This window comes from Eptesicus fuscus, chromosome 10, assembly GCF_027574615.1.
Source record: "Eptesicus fuscus isolate TK198812 chromosome 10, DD_ASM_mEF_20220401, whole genome shotgun sequence".
NCBI classification, from domain to species: domain Eukaryota; kingdom Metazoa; phylum Chordata; class Mammalia; order Chiroptera; family Vespertilionidae; genus Eptesicus; species Eptesicus fuscus.
Window position 1 is genome coordinate 93,125,786 of NC_072482.1, and position 18,005 is coordinate 93,143,790.

The window sequence follows — 18,005 nt, forward strand, 5'->3', positions numbered from 1 at the left end:
AACATTCCCTGCACGATGCGTATTTCATCCGCATAGTGTTCACCAGTGCTAAGTGTAGATCTGCAGCACATTTCCTGTTGGGAGATTTAACCCACGGACCTTTGAGGCTAGCTTTTAATTTCAGGTGCTGACTTTTAAAAATCAAAGCAAGTATAACCAGTATAATATTTTTGCTTATGAGAGTAAGCTTCAGTCTGAATTCTTCTTCTGTGAAGTATCACTTTAGCTGGTTAGCCTATAAATGTCCTCCTAAAATGAGTTCCCAGAATGGACTGTTTGCTTCCGAAAGCATGGGAGTGAGGCAGGTGGGAGCATTTCCCCAAAGAGTGGTTCATGACTACTTCTCTTACATGAATATTTGACTCATTAATTGTCCTTGTGTTAGCCCTGGCTTTGGATATGAGATTGTCATTTGTGGAGCTTATGAATATTTTTATGGAGCTCATGACTGCTTTTATTTATTTCATTTTATTGTTTGCTCATCACTGTTTTTAAATTAACATCAAACATTCTTTTTCCAGTTGACCTCATACACCTTAAAGGTATGCTTTGCACATATTGTCAAATGTGACAAAGAGTTAAATATTTGTTATTTGCACATATTTAAATAGAAAGTAGGATATGTAAAGCATCTTGGAAAGAATATGTTTTCAGCCTAAAAATTGGTGTTTCAAAAGATTTTCCTCATAAATTCTTTTTTTCTGTGCCTTTGCAATTTTTTAGTTCATTGAGACAAGAAGTCACAGCTTTTAAGTCATTTGCTGTCTAGCCCACTGAAAGCACCAGGGACTTGTGGGTGTGTGTTGAAATACACTATTTATCACACATAGGTGTGTGCTGAAAAGAAGCCTCTAAACATCATGGACATTAAACAGTCATCGTGAATTTTCTTTCCTTTTGTGTATATGTGTCAGTCAAATTGTTGGCTCAGTTCTAATATCGATTTCAGGGTGTATTTGTGTCTCATGTGAAATGATAGCTCTAAAATAAGGCTGGGGGTATGGAGTGGTTCCATAGTGTGTTTCTAGAGAATTGAGTATCTAATGAGACTGGATGCTTGGCCTCCGGGATGGTAATTGGAGACAGAGGGCTGAGAATTCATTGCTACAGTTTAATAGCAAAGTCAGTAGTTTTCAGGAGAGCATTTGTGGTAAATATTTAGAAATGTTTACACGTGCTGCTTACTGGTGTAGTGTTTGCAGCTGTCGTTGCTATAAAGCTTGTCATTCCGTGACATTCAGCAATGATGTCAGGTCTGTCCCCTTAGCACCACACCTCCCACAGGGTCACTGCCTTCCAGAAAGGTAGGGTCTACTTGGAGAGAGAAAAAGAAAACTACGCGCCTGAATGTCATACTTAGTATTCTGAGAAGGAGAAGAGATACCATTTCTGCTTCTGAAATGAATGAGAGACTTTTCTAAAGACCATCGGGCTGGCGTTTTAACCTGTGCCTCAGACCCAGGGGAAGGCACCAGAGAAATCATTAACTGTATCCTATTAAAACCCTTAAACAAGAGACCTGCGTGGTCTCATTGATTGAAATATCGCCTGTTTCTAATGCGGTGTTTATCCTCCTGCTCTCCCGGGCACCTCTGAGCAGATGCCCACATGTGCGCGGCTTGGCAGCTCTCTCTCCGTGACGATGCCGCAGCGCACAGTGTTTTGAAGTTGATGTGCTTTTTTAAAAGCCCACTTATTTAATTAAGCAAGGGAGTAGAATTTTCTAACTTATTCCCAGTTCTTTAGGATAGTCAGACATTCCCAGCAGTGACTGATTTTATACTTGAATAAACTAACTTATTAGATAAATCAAATAACATCAAAACCAAAGATGTCTTTTGAGGTAGTAAGTGATAATGTATTAATGTTAATTTTTAGGGAGGAGCATATACAATCTGTATATTTAATATTGTATGTCTATTTTACTTACAGGCAGATCTTTAAAAATTCTTCTTGGTGGCATGTGCCCATGTACATTCCTGTGTCCCTGCCGTCCCCCACCCTGTCCCACTGCATTGAATCGGGGACATGCCTGTTTGTGCTCTATGTTAATTCATAAGTGTTTCCCTCGTCAGAATCTGGTAGGCTTGCTATTGCTCCCAGTGGCATTTCACTCTAAGCACAGTGAAATCTCTTGTACTTGGCACTTGGGTTAGAATGAAAATTGTACATGGGCAGGGTGGAGGGATGATGGTTACACAGGAAAGTCTTTGCAGAAAACTTTCATTTAAATTAAATTTTAAAGTAAAACAACCTTTTTTAAGGCATGGATTTTCTAAAAAATAAATGAACTATTAGTAGTAGGAATTATATTATTTTCGGTGTGCTGGAAGGCATTTTGTATTCCGAGTGATTTCAGATATTGAAAACCCAATTTTGCCGAACCAAATTATCATGGTAAAATACTGAATTGACTGTGCATGAGCCCAGGAAGCCTTTGCTTCCCCATCACTCGTCATGAAGAGGAAGGATGTAAGGCACGCTGGGGGCAGGGGCTCCAGCCCCTGGAAGAGTCCTCCCTGCCATGGCCTGAGCTGCCAGCTCCCCCGCAGGATAGATGGGAGCAGGGCAGCTTGAAGGCGCCGCGGTCAGGTGCGGGGCGGTCTCCGTTCCGTTGTGTGCGGGCCTCGCAGATCTGCTCGCACTTACAAAGGAAGAATGGAGTCGGTGCCCTGCTGACTCAATTGTCCTCCAGAGGAGTGTTAGTTACACGGCTTCTTGGTTAACGAGGCTGCAAGTTTAAACCACTGTTGAACTTCTCTTACTAACGTGTTGTGAGGTAGCTATACATACATACGGATGCCCTGATGTCCGCAGGGCGGGAACATTTCTCCATCATTTACATAAAAGTTAGCGTGTGTGTAACAGTAATGCAGAATTACGTCTCTTTACTGCTCCTCGGTTGCGCTGAGTCCAGTCAGCTCTGAAGTTCTGCTGGCACTGAGCCTGAGGAAGCCACGCTGTCACGCTCCTCTCCTCTCGGGGTCGCTCCGTCGGCCTGTGAGCAGCAGAGATGCCTTCCGCGCCTTTGCTGCCTGAACGGCGCTGAGCGCCCCTCCGAGCCGCTTCCTCACCCAGACGTGGGACTTGACGGGAGGACGAGCAGGAATTTATAGGTCGTGCAGAGAATTTGAAAAATTTCAAAGTAACAATTTGGGGTTTTTTATGAAGAAAGATTTGCATAAAATTACTTAACTTCGCTATTTTTTTAATTGAATCTAATGATTTTTTTAAAGTTAAGTCTTTTCTATGTTTAATTCCACATGTAGTATACTAGAAGAGAATGGTTTTATGTTTAGTTATTGACCAATTCTTTTCCTCTCAAAGAGCACAGAAAGCGTATTTCCTCTCAGATGGTTTTGTCTGATTGAGCCTTTGTTTCTCACTGGTGCGCATTGGACATTGGAGAGCGCATCTCTACGGGGGGCCCGCCGCCCACCTTCCGGGGCTCCCTGGCCAGTGATGCCTTCGGAGAGTGAGACTCTCTGGCCCCCACGGGCGCACACTGGGCCGGAATCACCTCCTCCCTGAGGGGGCCCCACAGGGGGGCTGTGCTGGAACCCGCGCTCCACCTGGGGCCACATGCTCCTGCCGCGGGCCGGACGGAGGATACTCCCGCTTGCAGGCCATGCTCCGTGTCACTGCTGTCCCTGTGGCCCGAGAGCAGCCACAGGCAGAGGGATGGCGTGGCCGTGCGCCACTGAAACGCTGTGGACACCGACATTTGAATTTCAGATACTTCTCATATATCACAGAATAGTACTCTTGATTTTTTTCTTTTGAGTCATTTAAAAATGTTTGGCCCAGCTGGCAGCTTAAAGCGAAGCTTGTAGGATGGTTTTATGGAGTACAACTTTACTCACTTCTTAGGATAGATCAGATCTTAGGGTTCAACTTACGAGAGTCAAGTTTTCTAATAACAAGTGGCCATGCTCTGAATTCTGGGTGTTACCTAGGAAAACTCATTGCTGAGGGGTGTGGTTAGGGTTTCCAACTGGTTTTGACCAGGTGGTGGTCCGAACAGGTTCCTCTGTAAATCCATGCTGTGTCTTCCTTCCGCAGGACCTGTCAGGCTCCATCGACGACCTCCCCACGGGAACGGAAGCGACCCTGAGCTCCGCAGTCAGTGCATCGGGCTCCACGAGCAGCCAAGGGGATCAGAGCAACCCGGCCCAGTCGCCTTTCTCTCCACACGCATCCCCCCATCTCTCCAGCATCCCCGGGGGCCCGTCGCCTTCTCCCGTGGGCTCGCCTGTAGGAAGCAACCAGTCACGATCAGGCCCAATTTCTCCTGCAAGTATTCCAGGTATTCCCTTTCGAAGTAATCATGCTTTCACTCTGAAGGAAAGACAGCTAGTGTTCATCAAGAGCAATATGCACGCCATCCCGTGTGGGGTTTGGTTTGGGTTTGTTGCTATTTAAAAATCTGTGATGGGACCACGTATGGAGCATAACTTCGTGAATTACCACCAAAGCGTTCGAGAGTCCCAGTTCCTGAAGGTATTCAACTAATGAATATAAACACCCACTTAATAAAATCACCAATCACGCCGATATCTTCAGTTTGCACATTTGCCTAAACTATGCCAGGAAATTACTTATTTTCTCTTAGCATATGGTTAGTAATGATTCTGTTAAATAAGATCTCTGTTGGTAAGTGCCACTAAGGGTGAGATTATTGATGAGTATTGGCCTTAGTTTTTAGGGTTCTCTTTAACTTATACTGTGGCAATTATTTTCTAAATAGATTTAGTGTTTATACTTATCAGTGTCATAATTTGCCAGGATACACCCAAGGCCTTGTTACTGACACAAACATTACCTTCTAATTTTGACATAAGACGTTTGTGTTCCAGTGAACTAACTCTTGATTCTGCTGTTTCAGTATCATACTACTTCTCTATCTTTTGCTTCCTGTATTGTGTGCTCGGGATTATTTATTTGTTTATTTGTTTGTCATTTGCCTCATCCTCATCCTTCTTTCTTCAATTGAACTTCATTCATTCAGACCCACCAAGCAGTAAGCTTTCCTTTATCAGCAAAGTAGATGCCATTTTTTTCTGTGTAAATGTTGGTGACATGATGTAGATAGCTGCCAGAAAGCACTTTTTACTAACCTAGCAGAATTGATATTGGACTGCTGATAAATTCTCTGATAGTTTATTACCTTGAAAGTATGGATGCTAGTTTTTACCCCTTTTTACCATTTTATACCTTTTTTATGAATTATTATTTTTTAATCCTCACCTGAGAATATGTTTTACTGATTTTAGAGAGAGGGTAAGGGGAAGAGAGAGAGAGAGAGAGATCAATGTGAGAGAGAAACATCGATCGGCTGCTCCCTATATGTGCTCCCACCAGGTATCAAACCTGCCGTCTAGGTATGTGCCCTGACCAGAATGGGATGGGCATCCTTATGATGTACAGGATGACGCTCCAACCAATTGAGCCACCGGCCAGGGCTACACCTTTTTTTTTTTAATCTTTATTATGGGATGTTTTATGTGTGTATGAACATGCACATGCACATATGTAACATGCTAATTATGAAACATAACTATTGGATGAATGCTCGTGAGCCCACTCTGCAGTTTTAGAATTGGGGTATGTATTGTCAGTGGTGGCGCATCTGCACGTGTGCTCCTGCACTGTCCGCGGCCCTGTGCGTCTCCCTGCCTTCAATGCTCTCTGTGTATTTTTAATCATTCTCTTCGGTTTGGGGGGATTGTAAAGAATTTTATTACAAACTTTTATAGAGTGTATATTGTTAGTTTTATTTAGTTTTGAGCTTTATAGAATTGTATTGTATTTAGAATGATTATCTAACATCATCCAAGCTGAGAGAGGCACTTTGGAGCAGGTAAGGGTGCTATTAATAATTGCAGGAGGACAACGAGCATAAACGAGGGAGATTCCGGGCAAGTCAGGACATGCGGGCACCCATGCTGCAGTGGCAGTTTTGACTACGTTATGTTTCTAAGAATCATCCATATTTTGGATATAGGTATAATTTCAATACATTTTGATTGAGGCAGTTTGATGTCACCTTTCTTTCAAAAATATTTGTCCTCATGATAATTGAAACCTGGACTTGCCTGCTTTTAACATTTGTCAAGCTGTGATTGCTCTCTATTTCAGAATTCCTTAGGCAGATTTTGGTATTGAGATGGTTTTTGAGGAATCACCTACCTAAACATTGGAAAGTTCTATGTAAAATACTGTATTTGTCAAAAGAGGAACTCACTCCTCCTTTTTGGATTGGGTCGAAGGACTTTTCCTAACCCTAAATGAGGACATTTCTGAGGTGTAAAGACATTACAGTTTTTCATTGAAAATCCCTGACATGGGTAGTTCACTGTGTGATAGTTTTTATCCATAGGTTTATCATTCCAGACGGGGACTTTGAAACTTTAGAATTTCCCTGTTTGGGTTTTGATGCGCTACAGAACACGTACCCCAACAGGAGACCTCACGGGGACATGTGCGGCTACAGGTTGTAGAGGAGGCGGCTCAGCGGGGAGCTGGCCGGAGTCCGCTGCTCGGGTGTGTCGTGTGCAGGGTACCGGCTGGTCGGTGGGCTGCTGCTCGTCACTGCGGGGCAGGCCCTGCCGAGAGCTCCTTCTCTCGCTGACTTCTTGGGAAAGCAGGTTTTCAACAGAGAGCGTCCAGCCTCCTTGGATAGTTTAAAGTGTACAGTTAGTGTTTTAAACTTGTGTCGGGAAGCCAGCTGCCCAGGGCCTACGTTGTCATTTGTTTCCAGGTCTGGCTGGTTTGACTTAGTGGATAGAGCATCGGCCTGGGGACACCCATTAGATGCACATGCCCAGGTTTTGGGCTCGATCCCCGGTGGGGGGGGAGGGGTGCAGGAGGCAGCCAATCGATGCCTCTCTCTCATCACTGATGTTTCTCTCTCTCTCCCTCTCCCTTCCTCTCTGAAATCAACAAAAATATATTTTAAAAACGGAAAAGGTCAGGAGCAGTCGCCTGGTTCCCCACCCGGGGCAAGATGTGCACACTGCTGCTTCGGAACATCTGGAATTTCCCTGTATTTTCCTGTCTGTAGCCTTTTGCTTTCTTTTCTCCCCCTTCCTTCCTCTCCTTCCCAGAACTCACGTGTGTTTTCTGACCTCACTTCTCTCCCATTACCTCCCACCATATCTTGCCGCCGCCTCTCCATGTGTCACAGATTGGCTCTCTCAATCATTGTCGCCATCCAGTCCTTGTTAAAATGCGCAGCTGTTGTGTAGCTGATAGCTGGGGCGAGGAAAAGCCAAAATGTTGTAGGGGTTCTTCCTCGTGTTGCTTTCCCAGGGTTTGCTGAAAAAGCCATCATTTTCCTCCATCTCTGCCCGGTAAATGAGATTGACAGCTAATGAGAAGTATCACGGGCTAGATAACAGAGCCCAGGACAGCGTCCCAGTGGCTGAATCTGTTTCTTGCCTGTTAAACCGTCCCTCCACCCACTCCTGCCATGCTGCCGCACACACTGAGTGCCATGGGAACACCGCTGTGACACACTGGCACAGCGCGCCTGGCACGGCCCTCGCTCAGCGGGGCTTTCCTTCCTGCCCTCTTTGCAGAGCAGGATGGAGATTGTCTGTGGTGAGTGGCCACATGGATGTCTCCTTTTGTTTGCACACTGCTGGGCTCCGACTGCCGCTCTCTGGAGTCAGAGAGCAGGGCCACAGCCCTGGGTGTTTAATGTAAACAGCATCTGAGGACACATTCCCCCAGGCCGTTATCCGGTTTCCTCTTTTCACTTACTGTTTTCATTCCTCCCTCCTTTATACCAATGTATTTACATTTAGAGGAAGAAATGAAATGGCTCTCCCTTTCTGATTGGTAATGTGCACGTAGATACAAACACATTTAAATCAAGCAAATCCAAGCTCGATGCAGTAGTTCTGAAATGCATGATAGTAGCCCTTTTTCCTTCTAATAAATTACCCTGTCGCACCGTGCTTGTGCTGCGTCCGGCTGCTTCTCCAGGCCTGGTCTTCGGTTGAGGAGGACAAACTGTTGGGGCGTGACTGCCTCGTGGGTCTCCTGGGCCTGACGGTCCTCACGCCGCGGAAGCTGAGGCAGCACCGCGTGGCCGGATTTAGCGCGTGTTCCTTCCCCCGGTCTCGCTGCCCGAGCCAGCTACTACTCCAGTTTACTAACAAAGCAAAAACGTAAATAAGCCGAAATGGTTTTTATTTTTGTTTTATTGGCCAAAGGCTCGTGTCAGCTTTTCCTCATGTGCTGTAAGCAGCCACCGTGTTGCAATATTAAGAAGGGTGAGCATAATGGGGGAGGGGGCAGGCAGGCGGACGTTAGCTGTTCAGAGCCCGATAAGCATTTCCGCCTGTGAAACCTTTCGGTGCCGAGGACAGGGCGTCACGGTCCGTCAGATCCAGGGGTACTAACGAGTCCCTGAACAGGGTCCCCTCTTTATTTTGGCGTTTGTGCCCAGTCCAGGTCTCGGTGGCGCCGGCACTCACTGAGGGCAGACTGCTGCCTATGCCAGGCATAGATTCCACCAAAGACAGAGTCAGGTGTTCGCAGTAGCCTCACGACGGAAGACATTGCTTTCCTGGCCATTCTTTTCTCGCACAGCCCTGGGCGTTTATGATGAGAAGACTCAGCAATGACATCTCCCTCCCGCCACAGACAAAAATAAAGCCCAGCGAAGAAAACTCCCCCATTTAAGTTCTACGTGCTCTGCTGTTTGAGGCCTTGCCTCCCCCCTCCCCTCCCAGACTGGCCGAGGGGCAGGAGCTGAGAGACGAGGGGAGAGAAGGTCAGGGCCGGATCGTGCTCTGTTCCTCCTCCTCCTCCAGGAGCCCTCCTCCCCTCGCTGTCCCGGCAGCCGCAGCGTGTCCCCGTGGCACCCCGCACACCTGCCTCCCCACCGGCGCAGCCTCTGGGGCTCCGGGCCCCGCATTGTGCAGACTCGTCCCTGGCGAGTTACTTGGGCTGTTGTCCTGAAAGGAGCACAGGTCCTGAGCGCCCGTGGAAACGGCTGTGCCAGAGGTGGCCACCCTCAGGAGGCACCGGCCACTCCATGCTGAGCCGATTCTCTGACGCTTCGTCCGTCACTCCTGGGTGAGCAGGCCTCCAGCGCACCAGCCAGTGCCAGGAAGTCCCGCCTCGGGGAGATCTAGGACCCCAAAGAGCGGGTCCAAAAGGGCGGCCCATTAGATGCACTACGGGCAGCAGCTCTTTGGCACCTTCGGGCGCATTGAGAACGCCCTGCGTGGTGCTCACCGGCCCCTCCCGCGCAGCAGCGGAGAGCCGAGTTGTCTCGGTGGGAGCTGCTGTAACTGCACATACAAACAACAAGAAATTCTGGTCAGAAAAAGGGTTTTCATGCGAATTTGACATTCAGACAAGCAGATTCTGGAAGGATGTTATAATGGGAAAGAGAAAAATGAATTGCAGCTCGGAGCTAGTCATAGGTTGGAGTGAGCAGGAAGGAGTTTAGGGAGGAAATGATGGTTCCTGGTCTAATTTGTCAAGATTAGTGCCTATGAAATGAACGCTGGAGGGTGCAAACCAGGGTTTCTCTCCTTTTCATCTATCCTCCCGGATATTTTGAACTCTTAGGGATCGAGCCTAACCCATCCTACATAACTAAATTTTTCACTTTTAATTTGTCGTTGCTTAATCAAATTCAAGGTAAAATTACGAGGTTATTTCTCTATGTAAGTGCTTCTGACCCAGTTTCCGGCCGTGATAACATTAGTAGGATCTAAAGTGGCTTTGCACATAATGACACCTTTTTTATCAAAAAGCCTGCAGTCACCCTCCCTGATAATCTCACTTCAAAACATTCATCAAGGGCTCTTTTTTGGCTTCTCTCGAAGTAGAAATCCTGCAACAGCTTGTTGTAAGGAAGATGCATGCTGCTTATTGGCAAGCTGAGCAGGAAAAAAACTCTCAAACACAAAATGCCATTGATACATCCGTGTTTTTAATCCGAGGCAGCCCAGAAAACATCAATTCAGCAGTTCTACCAACCAGAGCACTTCAGCCAGTATTTTTCTTCCCTTACAAAGTAAAATATTTGTGTGTTACAGAAAACAGGAATTGCAGCTCTTTTCCAATGGTGCCTAGCAGCACTTACGAAAGCAGCGGTATATTTGGTCTTATATTTGGTCTTTTAGGGAGATGCGCTGCAGCTCTGCACGGTTTCGTTAGCAGTTATTAGCGCCTCCCCCTAAAGTTCAGGCAGGATCCTGGTTGTGGAAACTCAGTCCTGTGGCCGTGAATGTTCTGCGGTTTCTCAGGCGGGTTCCTTGCGTTTGAAGCAGCTGCCCAGGATTCTGCGCTGCTCTTCCCTTTGGAGGTGCCTCCTGGCCCAAGCCAGGTTTTTCTCATCATTGGGGGACGAGCATTTCTTCCGTTTTTCAAAAGCAGAAATCTTTTCGGTTCTTCAAATGAAGCCTTTTCTGCTTCTCCTTCCCCCACGTTCAGAAATCAGAGATCATTGGGATTTTTTCCTAATGCCCATTCCCAGTGGTTTTGCTACTCTCGTAGTTAAAACTGAGTTATGTAGTAGATCAGTTCACACCCTCTCATTTCATTCCCTTTATTTGGTCTGTGGACATGGACATGCAGGGTCTGTGTCACCAGGGCTACCTTCTGTGCCTTCTAAGACGAGCAGCAGACCACGCCCACGTCCCCTTTATTCTGTGCTGTTCACTGAAGAAGCATTTCAGATGCCCTGCTTACTGTCTGTCTTCCTTTCTTGAGCCGAGTAGACTGCCGCTGCTCTGAACTTGTGGTTCACTGAACAGGGTGGCTCTCGGCTCAGCCGTGGGATGTCACTGTTGCAGTGCTGTTGGCGTTGACCTGCTGCATGTATGTCTCCTCGAAGGAGGAATCGGGATGGAGGGGTACAAAAGCTTGTTGAACAGACTTCAGCATAGAAGTAAAAGTTTCCAAAATCATTGGGAAAATGGTGATAAAATAAATAGTACTTACAGTCAGGATGTCCCCACGGTTGATTTCAGGAACTTGCGATCTGTGTTTCGGTATTTCCTAAAGGGAGTAAGCAGCAGTAGTGAAAAGAACAAAACGCTTACAGAGAGTGTTGTTATTGCCCTGTGTTCTGATAACCCCGGAGCCAGGATTATGATGATGTGTTGATTGATTATAGCCGTTAAGTCTCTTACTAATCAGTTTCATCATTTATTCTCAATTCACACACTTGCACCTTTGATTTCTCTTCCATAACAGGGTGATATGGGTTGTCATTGACTAATGAAGAGCAGAATTGGTTTCGGCATGAGACAAACGGAATGCCGACACGAATCCTAAAATGCATTAATCTTTAATAATCCACATCTGCATGTTTATAAATTATATAACCGGGGATTGTTAATGTTGATATTCTCCCTTCCAAACAGAAAGTGACATAGGAGTTTGTACTTGCAAACTATATTAAATGCATATAGCTGCATGCCAAGAGTGTGACCTTGCCAGGGATGCCAAATGGATTAATTCATTGGATTAATACACTTGGCATTTTTCGAAAAGCAGCATGTTGCCCATTTGCTATCGGATAAATGAGGTGATTTCCCGAGGAAGGCCAACTAGCTCACTTGCCCACTTTGTTCCTTCCTGCATTGAGTGTTCTCTTTGACTGCTTCAGCAGGGCACTGAGCGCATAAGTTGCTGCGTGCATGTTCTAGGAACCGGGGGAAACACTAAACATAAATGACAAAGGACGCTGTCCTTGGGAGCCTACATTCTCATGAGAAAGACAGGAAATGAGCATGTAATTTATTGTCAGGTTTTATTTGGGGGAGGGGAGGGAGAATCAGGTTGCTTCTTTAGTTAGCAGTGATTAGGGAAGGTGTCTCTTAAAAATTGATATTTGTAATCCTCACCCGAGGATTTTTTCCCCCCATTGATTTTTAGAGAGAGTGGAAGGGAGGGGAGAGACAGAGAGAGAGAAACATCGATGTGAGAGAGACATACTAATTGGTTGCCTCCCGCACATGCCCCGACTGGGGCCCGGGATCAAGCCTTCAACCGAGGTACGTGCCCTTGACCAGGTTCGAACCCGTGGCCCTTCAGTCCATGGTCCGACACTCTAACCACTGAGCAAAACCAGCGAGGGCATGCCCTAACCGGTTTGGCTCAGTGGATAGAGCGTCGGCCTGCGGACTGAAAGGTCCCAGGTTTGATTCCAGTCAAGGGCATGTACCTTGGTTGTGGACACATCCCCAGTAGGAGGTGTGCAGGAGGCAGCTGATCAATGATTCTCTCTCATCAATGTTTCTAACTCTCTATCCCTCTCCCTTCTTCTCTGTAAAAAAAAAAATCAATAAAATATATATTTTTTTAAAACGGCGAGGGCAGAAATTGATATTTGAACTATGGTCTCAGTGAATGAAGGCGAAAGCATGCCATGTGAATGTCTGGCAGAGCTAAGAACAAGTACCAAGGCCTGAATGAGTAATGTGGTCGCCATGTGGGCAGGGGACACCCAGGATGTCCCTGGGGCTGGAGTGTGGTGGGAGGGGGAGAAAAAGCAACATATAACTGACCATGTCTGAAAACAGGTTCAGGTAGGAATATTCCTACTCTAGTATCTAGAGTTTGTCCTTATGATTTATTAATAGTCATTGCAAATGCTGGCATCACGGGAAACTGTCTTCGAATTAATTTAAATGGGAGGCCAGTGTCAGATGGGGACAAATCCATTCTTGGAATCAGAACAACCTCTCCTTCCACAGATCCTATTATACTTCAGCTTCGAGAAATGCACGCATGCAATTGGCGCCCGTGAGAGCTTTATATGTATCACACGTGCACAAGTCAACGTTTATTTTTAAATTGCCAGTGCCCGTCATATGTACTGGCCAGTCGGTCGGTCAGATGGACAGATGATCGGTCACTTAGGCTTTTATATATATAGAGTAGAGGCCTGGTGCATGAAAATTCATGCGCTGGAGGGGGGTCTCTCAGCCCGGCCTGCCCCCTCTCACAGTCCAGGAGCCCTCGGGCGGGAGGTGACCCAGCGATCAGGAGAAGGCGATGCCCCATCACACCTCTGCTGCTGCCTCTGCCAGCAGCGCAAGCCTTGGCCGGCCCTGGTTACCTGAGCCTCGGGTGGTCCTGGACAGCTGGGCAGCTGCCATCTGAGGCTTGCCTGCGCCTGGGGGGCTGAGGGGACTGGGGGACTCCAGAGGCAGGTGCGCGGAGCAGCCGGGCCCACCTGGGGGCGGACTCAGCCTTGCTGCGCACCTGCCACCCTGGCAGGGCTGAGGGGACTGGGCGCCACCATCTTGTGGCTGTGGTCGCCGCCATCTTTGAGAGCAGGGCAGTCAATTAGCATATTCCATCCTTATTGGCTGTGGGCACCGCCATCTTTGAGGGCAGGACAGTCAATTAGCATATACCCTCCTTATTGGCTGTGGGTGCCGCCGTCTTTTGCGACGGCGTGAGGGTCAATTAGCATATTCCCTCTTTATTAGATAGGATAGGCTCCAGCTCTTTGACAGCGACCAGTAGGAGATAAAAGCACCTGTTCATGAGATAGATACTTGCTGAACATTTACTTAACATCTGAAATGAAAGATTGATGAGGAATACACGAGGCTGTGCACCCACGTCTGCATCTCACACTCTCAGAGCCCCCACTCAGGCCTGTGGGGCCGAGCTCAGCCCCTGCCCCTCCACAGTCTGCGCCAAGAGTGTCGCTTTGCCATAGCCAGGCCCTGTCCCTGGCTGTACTTTTTCCCGAAGGGGCACACCCCTGCGAGCATCGCTGCTGCCTCCCGCCTTGGCCACCCAAGTGCCTTTAAATAAAAAATAATAAAGCGATGTAAGTGTGGGCGGTGCCCTGAGAACCTGGGCACCTCGTGAAGCCTCGGGGTCTGCCCCAATGCTGTAGCTTTCTGACTCCTGCTTTTTAAAAGTTGTTTTATGCCAAGGACTTAGAAGTCTACAGTTTTATCACACACACAAAAAGTGCTCAATATTGTGTGTAATTATAAATGAGTAAATTTTTAAACCGTTTAGCACCTAAATTGGCAATTCCACATTTAAACAGAAAATATAAAGAAACCATGTTGCCTATAATGCCAGTAGGCAAATTTGCTGGTCCCACATTTACATATACTGTCCTCACTTTCCTCAAATTGCATTATTTAGTTCCCAAGCCGTGTATCTCTCCCTCCCTCCTCTCACATCCGAAGCAGCATGAGCTGCCCGTGGACTGTGCCGTGTGTGCCACCTCCAGTCGGAAGCGAGGTCCCTGGTCCTGCAGCCACATGGCACTTCTCTGCGTGTTTCTGTGGTGGATGCGAAATGACTCCGAGCGAGTGAGCATCAGTGTGTGGCATTTCATAGCTGCTCACACTTACCGGGAAGCGTTATCATGACATATTGGGACCCAGAATGAAAAACCTCTGACAAGAGAGGAGGGAGGCGAGTGAACCTTTCATCAAAGGGAAGAACACGCCTTGGTTTAAGGAGGCCTGCCTCCACCAGGCGAGCGGAGCAGCGGGAAGGGCAGGCAGGGAGCGGGCGGTGCCACATCTGATCTTCGTCCTGGGGGCCAGGTGGACAGATTGGCAACCCTGTTCGCAGCTTTTCCCCTCTCCCCTTTGTACCGTGAGAGCTGCTAATCGGATCCATGCTGCTGTGACTGTGGTTAGTTATTAACAGAATAAAAGCAGATTTCTTCAAAAGAACGGGTGGGGAAACGACTATACAAAATTGCAAGGTTGTTAGAATCTTAAATGCACAGCAGTCGGCTTTTCCCCTTATTCTGAATTATACGATGAATACAGTCTTTCATCTGTCACTATGCCCATGTGTTCAGAAGGCAGCCAAATATTAAGCTCCTCAAACAAAAAAGGAATCTTAGAAAGAGGAAAAATATTGAGGAGGAATAAGAATAGGTTAGAGTGGGATAAAATTGGGTTTTGTTTTTATTAATTTGTCCTTGTGAGAGAAACGTAAACTGCCTGCTCTCTGTGGAGTGCCCTCCCCCGGCCTCGCCTCGGAGCCGGGATCAGAGCGGGCTGGCTGGAAGCTGTGCGGGGCCGCGGCTGCTGCCTGCGGAGGGGAGCGGGCCTGCCCAGCTCCCTGTGGGCGGCTGAGCTGTTACATCCAACACACGTGCACTTCCGCCGCCCCCGGGCCGAGTCAGTGCCCCAAGGCCCCCATGGCTCGCCTGAGCCTTAAAGCTGTTGGAGATGGGGTGGGTTTCTTCACCGCGGCAGAGCGGCCGGGGAGGACATCTGCATGACGGAGCTGGGAGAGGGCGGTGGCCGGGGGAAGCCGCGTGGTGCCGGAGGGAAGTCGGAGCCACGGCTTCCCTGCCTCCCTCCGGGAGCCGTCCACACTGCGAGCGCGGTCTTTCCCAGTGGAGAACGCCGTGTGTAAATGTTGTTGGACTCTGGTGTACCCGGAGTCAAAGCTTGTGGTGACCTCGGTAGTGAATCCAAACTGGTTTCCTTGTGTCCCTGACTCAGTTTCCTGCCTCAGTTCTCGGTAGAAAAGGGTCTACCCCCAAAGGCCTCGGAGGAGCTCCAGGCAGTCGGACCCTGACACTGACTCCCTGGGAAACGTGTGCGGTAGCTTTCCTTCATTTAATTAATGAAAGAGGGCGATCGGGAAATGCTGGCTTGAACCCGTTGGGCTAAATGAAGTAGTGATGTATTATAACTAGTGGGTCTTTGTAATAAAAACCAAGAGCTGGTAGTACAGGCCCCGTGAAGGTTGGTTCTTGCATAGAGCGACCACATCCCTCTGTTTCTCCTCATCCACTGCGGCCTTCGCAGCTTCTCTGCCGTGGACTCGAGCTGGGAGGTTAACAGAGAGACTCCAGGCCCCGGACTGCAGCAGGGGAGAGCTGAAAAGGTTAATGTGCAGGTGCAGGTGCAGGTGCAGGTGCAGGTGCAGGTGCGTGACTGTTTAGAGGGAAAACAGGCGCCTCCTGGATAGGTTCGGCCTCGTGCAGGGCATCGTGGGAATTTCCATTCTCGTGGTGGCTAGGCAGCATACGAGTCAAACACGCCTCTGCAGCACTGGTTTATCAGTGTTTTTAAGATCCAGTGGCACATCCATACATCGCTTATCTGAGGTTAGGATTTAGGAAAAGCTAATGCTTTTCTGAATGAATGTTTGGGTTGTAGGACATGGGAGGGTTTGTCTTCCGAGGCTCAGGGAACTTAGGGTTGAGAGCCAGGTGGCTGTGGCTCTGTGTTCCGGGGGCACAGCAGGGAGAGCGGCGCTTTCTGTTTTGTGCTGCTCTGATGTGAGGTAGGGTATTCACAATAAAGAATTGTATTGACAGCCTGGTTACAGCTGCCTCTCCCACCCCCTGTATCCCATCCAGCGCCTCCTGGTAAGAGTGGGGTCCTATTTGAGACACACCAAACAATAGTTAGTACTGTAGGCCACATCCAAGCACTTGAGGTAAACTGCTGACTAACCATGAAGCTGAAACCCGAGCAGATTCTGTGTTTGATTGATTTTTTTTTTAAGGGAGTTTGTGGGGGAGACACACACATTGATGTGAAAGAGAAACATCCATTGGTTGCCTCCCATATGTGCCCTGACCAGGGATGGGGGAGTGTGTCAGGTTTATGTGTCATTATTCTTAATCAGTACCATTTGATGTTTATTGGACTTCTTGAGCAAGCATCCCTGAATGTTTCTTTACTGACATTATCATTTAGAATAGGAGACAGCAACTACAACCTTTGGGCCCAATCCAGCTTGCCACCTATTTTTATAAATAAAGTTTTATTCATGCTGTTTTGTTTACATATTGTGTATGACTGCTTTTGCACCACAGCAGCTGAGTTGAATAGTTGCAACAGAGAACATATGGCCTGCGAAGCTTAAAATATTTACTATCTGGCAATTTACAGAAAGAGTTGGCCTATTCCAGGTCTAAAATAATAAGGTAAAACTACATATTTACAGATAACTTATAATGGTTTAATTAGCTGTTAGTCTGGGCAGGGTTTCGTAGATTTGTACCTGTTAGTACTCACTGCCCCACCATCTTGCTCTATGAGGTGTACCAAACTAGAATATATTCATGTCTCAGTTCATCCACTGTAAATTAAAAATTACTGGATGTGTGCTGATTTACCAAAAATATACATAATAGCCTGTTTACATCCAATTCTGTTATATACTAAAATCCCAATGTTTTTTACTAAAGATATTTAGTTTGATTATCTTGATTCAGTTCTTAAAAGCTGTTTTTAGTTAGAAATTTTTTCCTCAATACCTATCATAGTGAAAAAATTAAAAAGAAAACATTAGAAAACCCAACAGTACATTAAGAAAATAAGGCACCATGGCTAAGTGAGATTTATTCCAGGAATGCAAGGTTGGTTCAATATAAACAACTCCATTAATATTTTATACTATATAAAAAGGGAAAATATTATTACCTTTAATAAAATTCAGTACCCAATTATGATTAAAACACTCAAGGAAGTAGCAGTGAAGTGATACTTGCTCACCGTAGTAAAGTATATATGCCTTAAAGGGCATGGAAAATTACTAGGTTTCCACTGTGATACAAAGAAGGCAAGATGTCACTATCTCCCCTCCTGTGCAGCACTGTTCTAGAGATGTTGGCTAGTGCAGCTAGACTCAAAGGCATACAAATGGGCACCAAAGAGGTAAAACTGTCTTTATTTACAGATGTATAATAGTAAACCCAGGAAACTACAGAGAATGAATGATAAATTTAATCGAAACTGTAAAAATTATGTGCACTGGCAGCAGGACATAAAATTAACATACAAAAAACAATAGCATTCCTCTGTGCAAGCAACAAACACTTAAAAGACATACTAGTAGAGAAAATCCCATTTATAATGGCAAAAAATCCCATTTATAATGCTTAGGAATAAACTTAACATAAAATGTGCAAAACTTTTGTGCACCTGAAAGAAACCAAAGAAGACTTGAACAGTCAGCCTGCGGACTGAAGGGTCCCAGGTTCGATTCCAGCCAAGGGCACATGCCCGGGCTGT

The 18,005-nt window shown here is 46.9% G+C and overlaps 1 protein-coding gene across 1 annotated transcript in view; it reads left to right on the top strand.

Moving 5' to 3' along the window:
* The window catches only part of ARID1B (AT-rich interaction domain 1B), a 357,127-nt gene that overhangs the window by 256,592 nt on the left and 82,530 nt on the right, over positions 1-18,005 (top strand). The window contains exon 5 of the mRNA XM_054722446.1: positions 4,063-4,306. Within this exon, the coding sequence (XP_054578421.1) occupies positions 4,063-4,306 (244 nt within the window). The remainder of the gene's footprint in view (positions 1-4,062; positions 4,307-18,005) is intronic.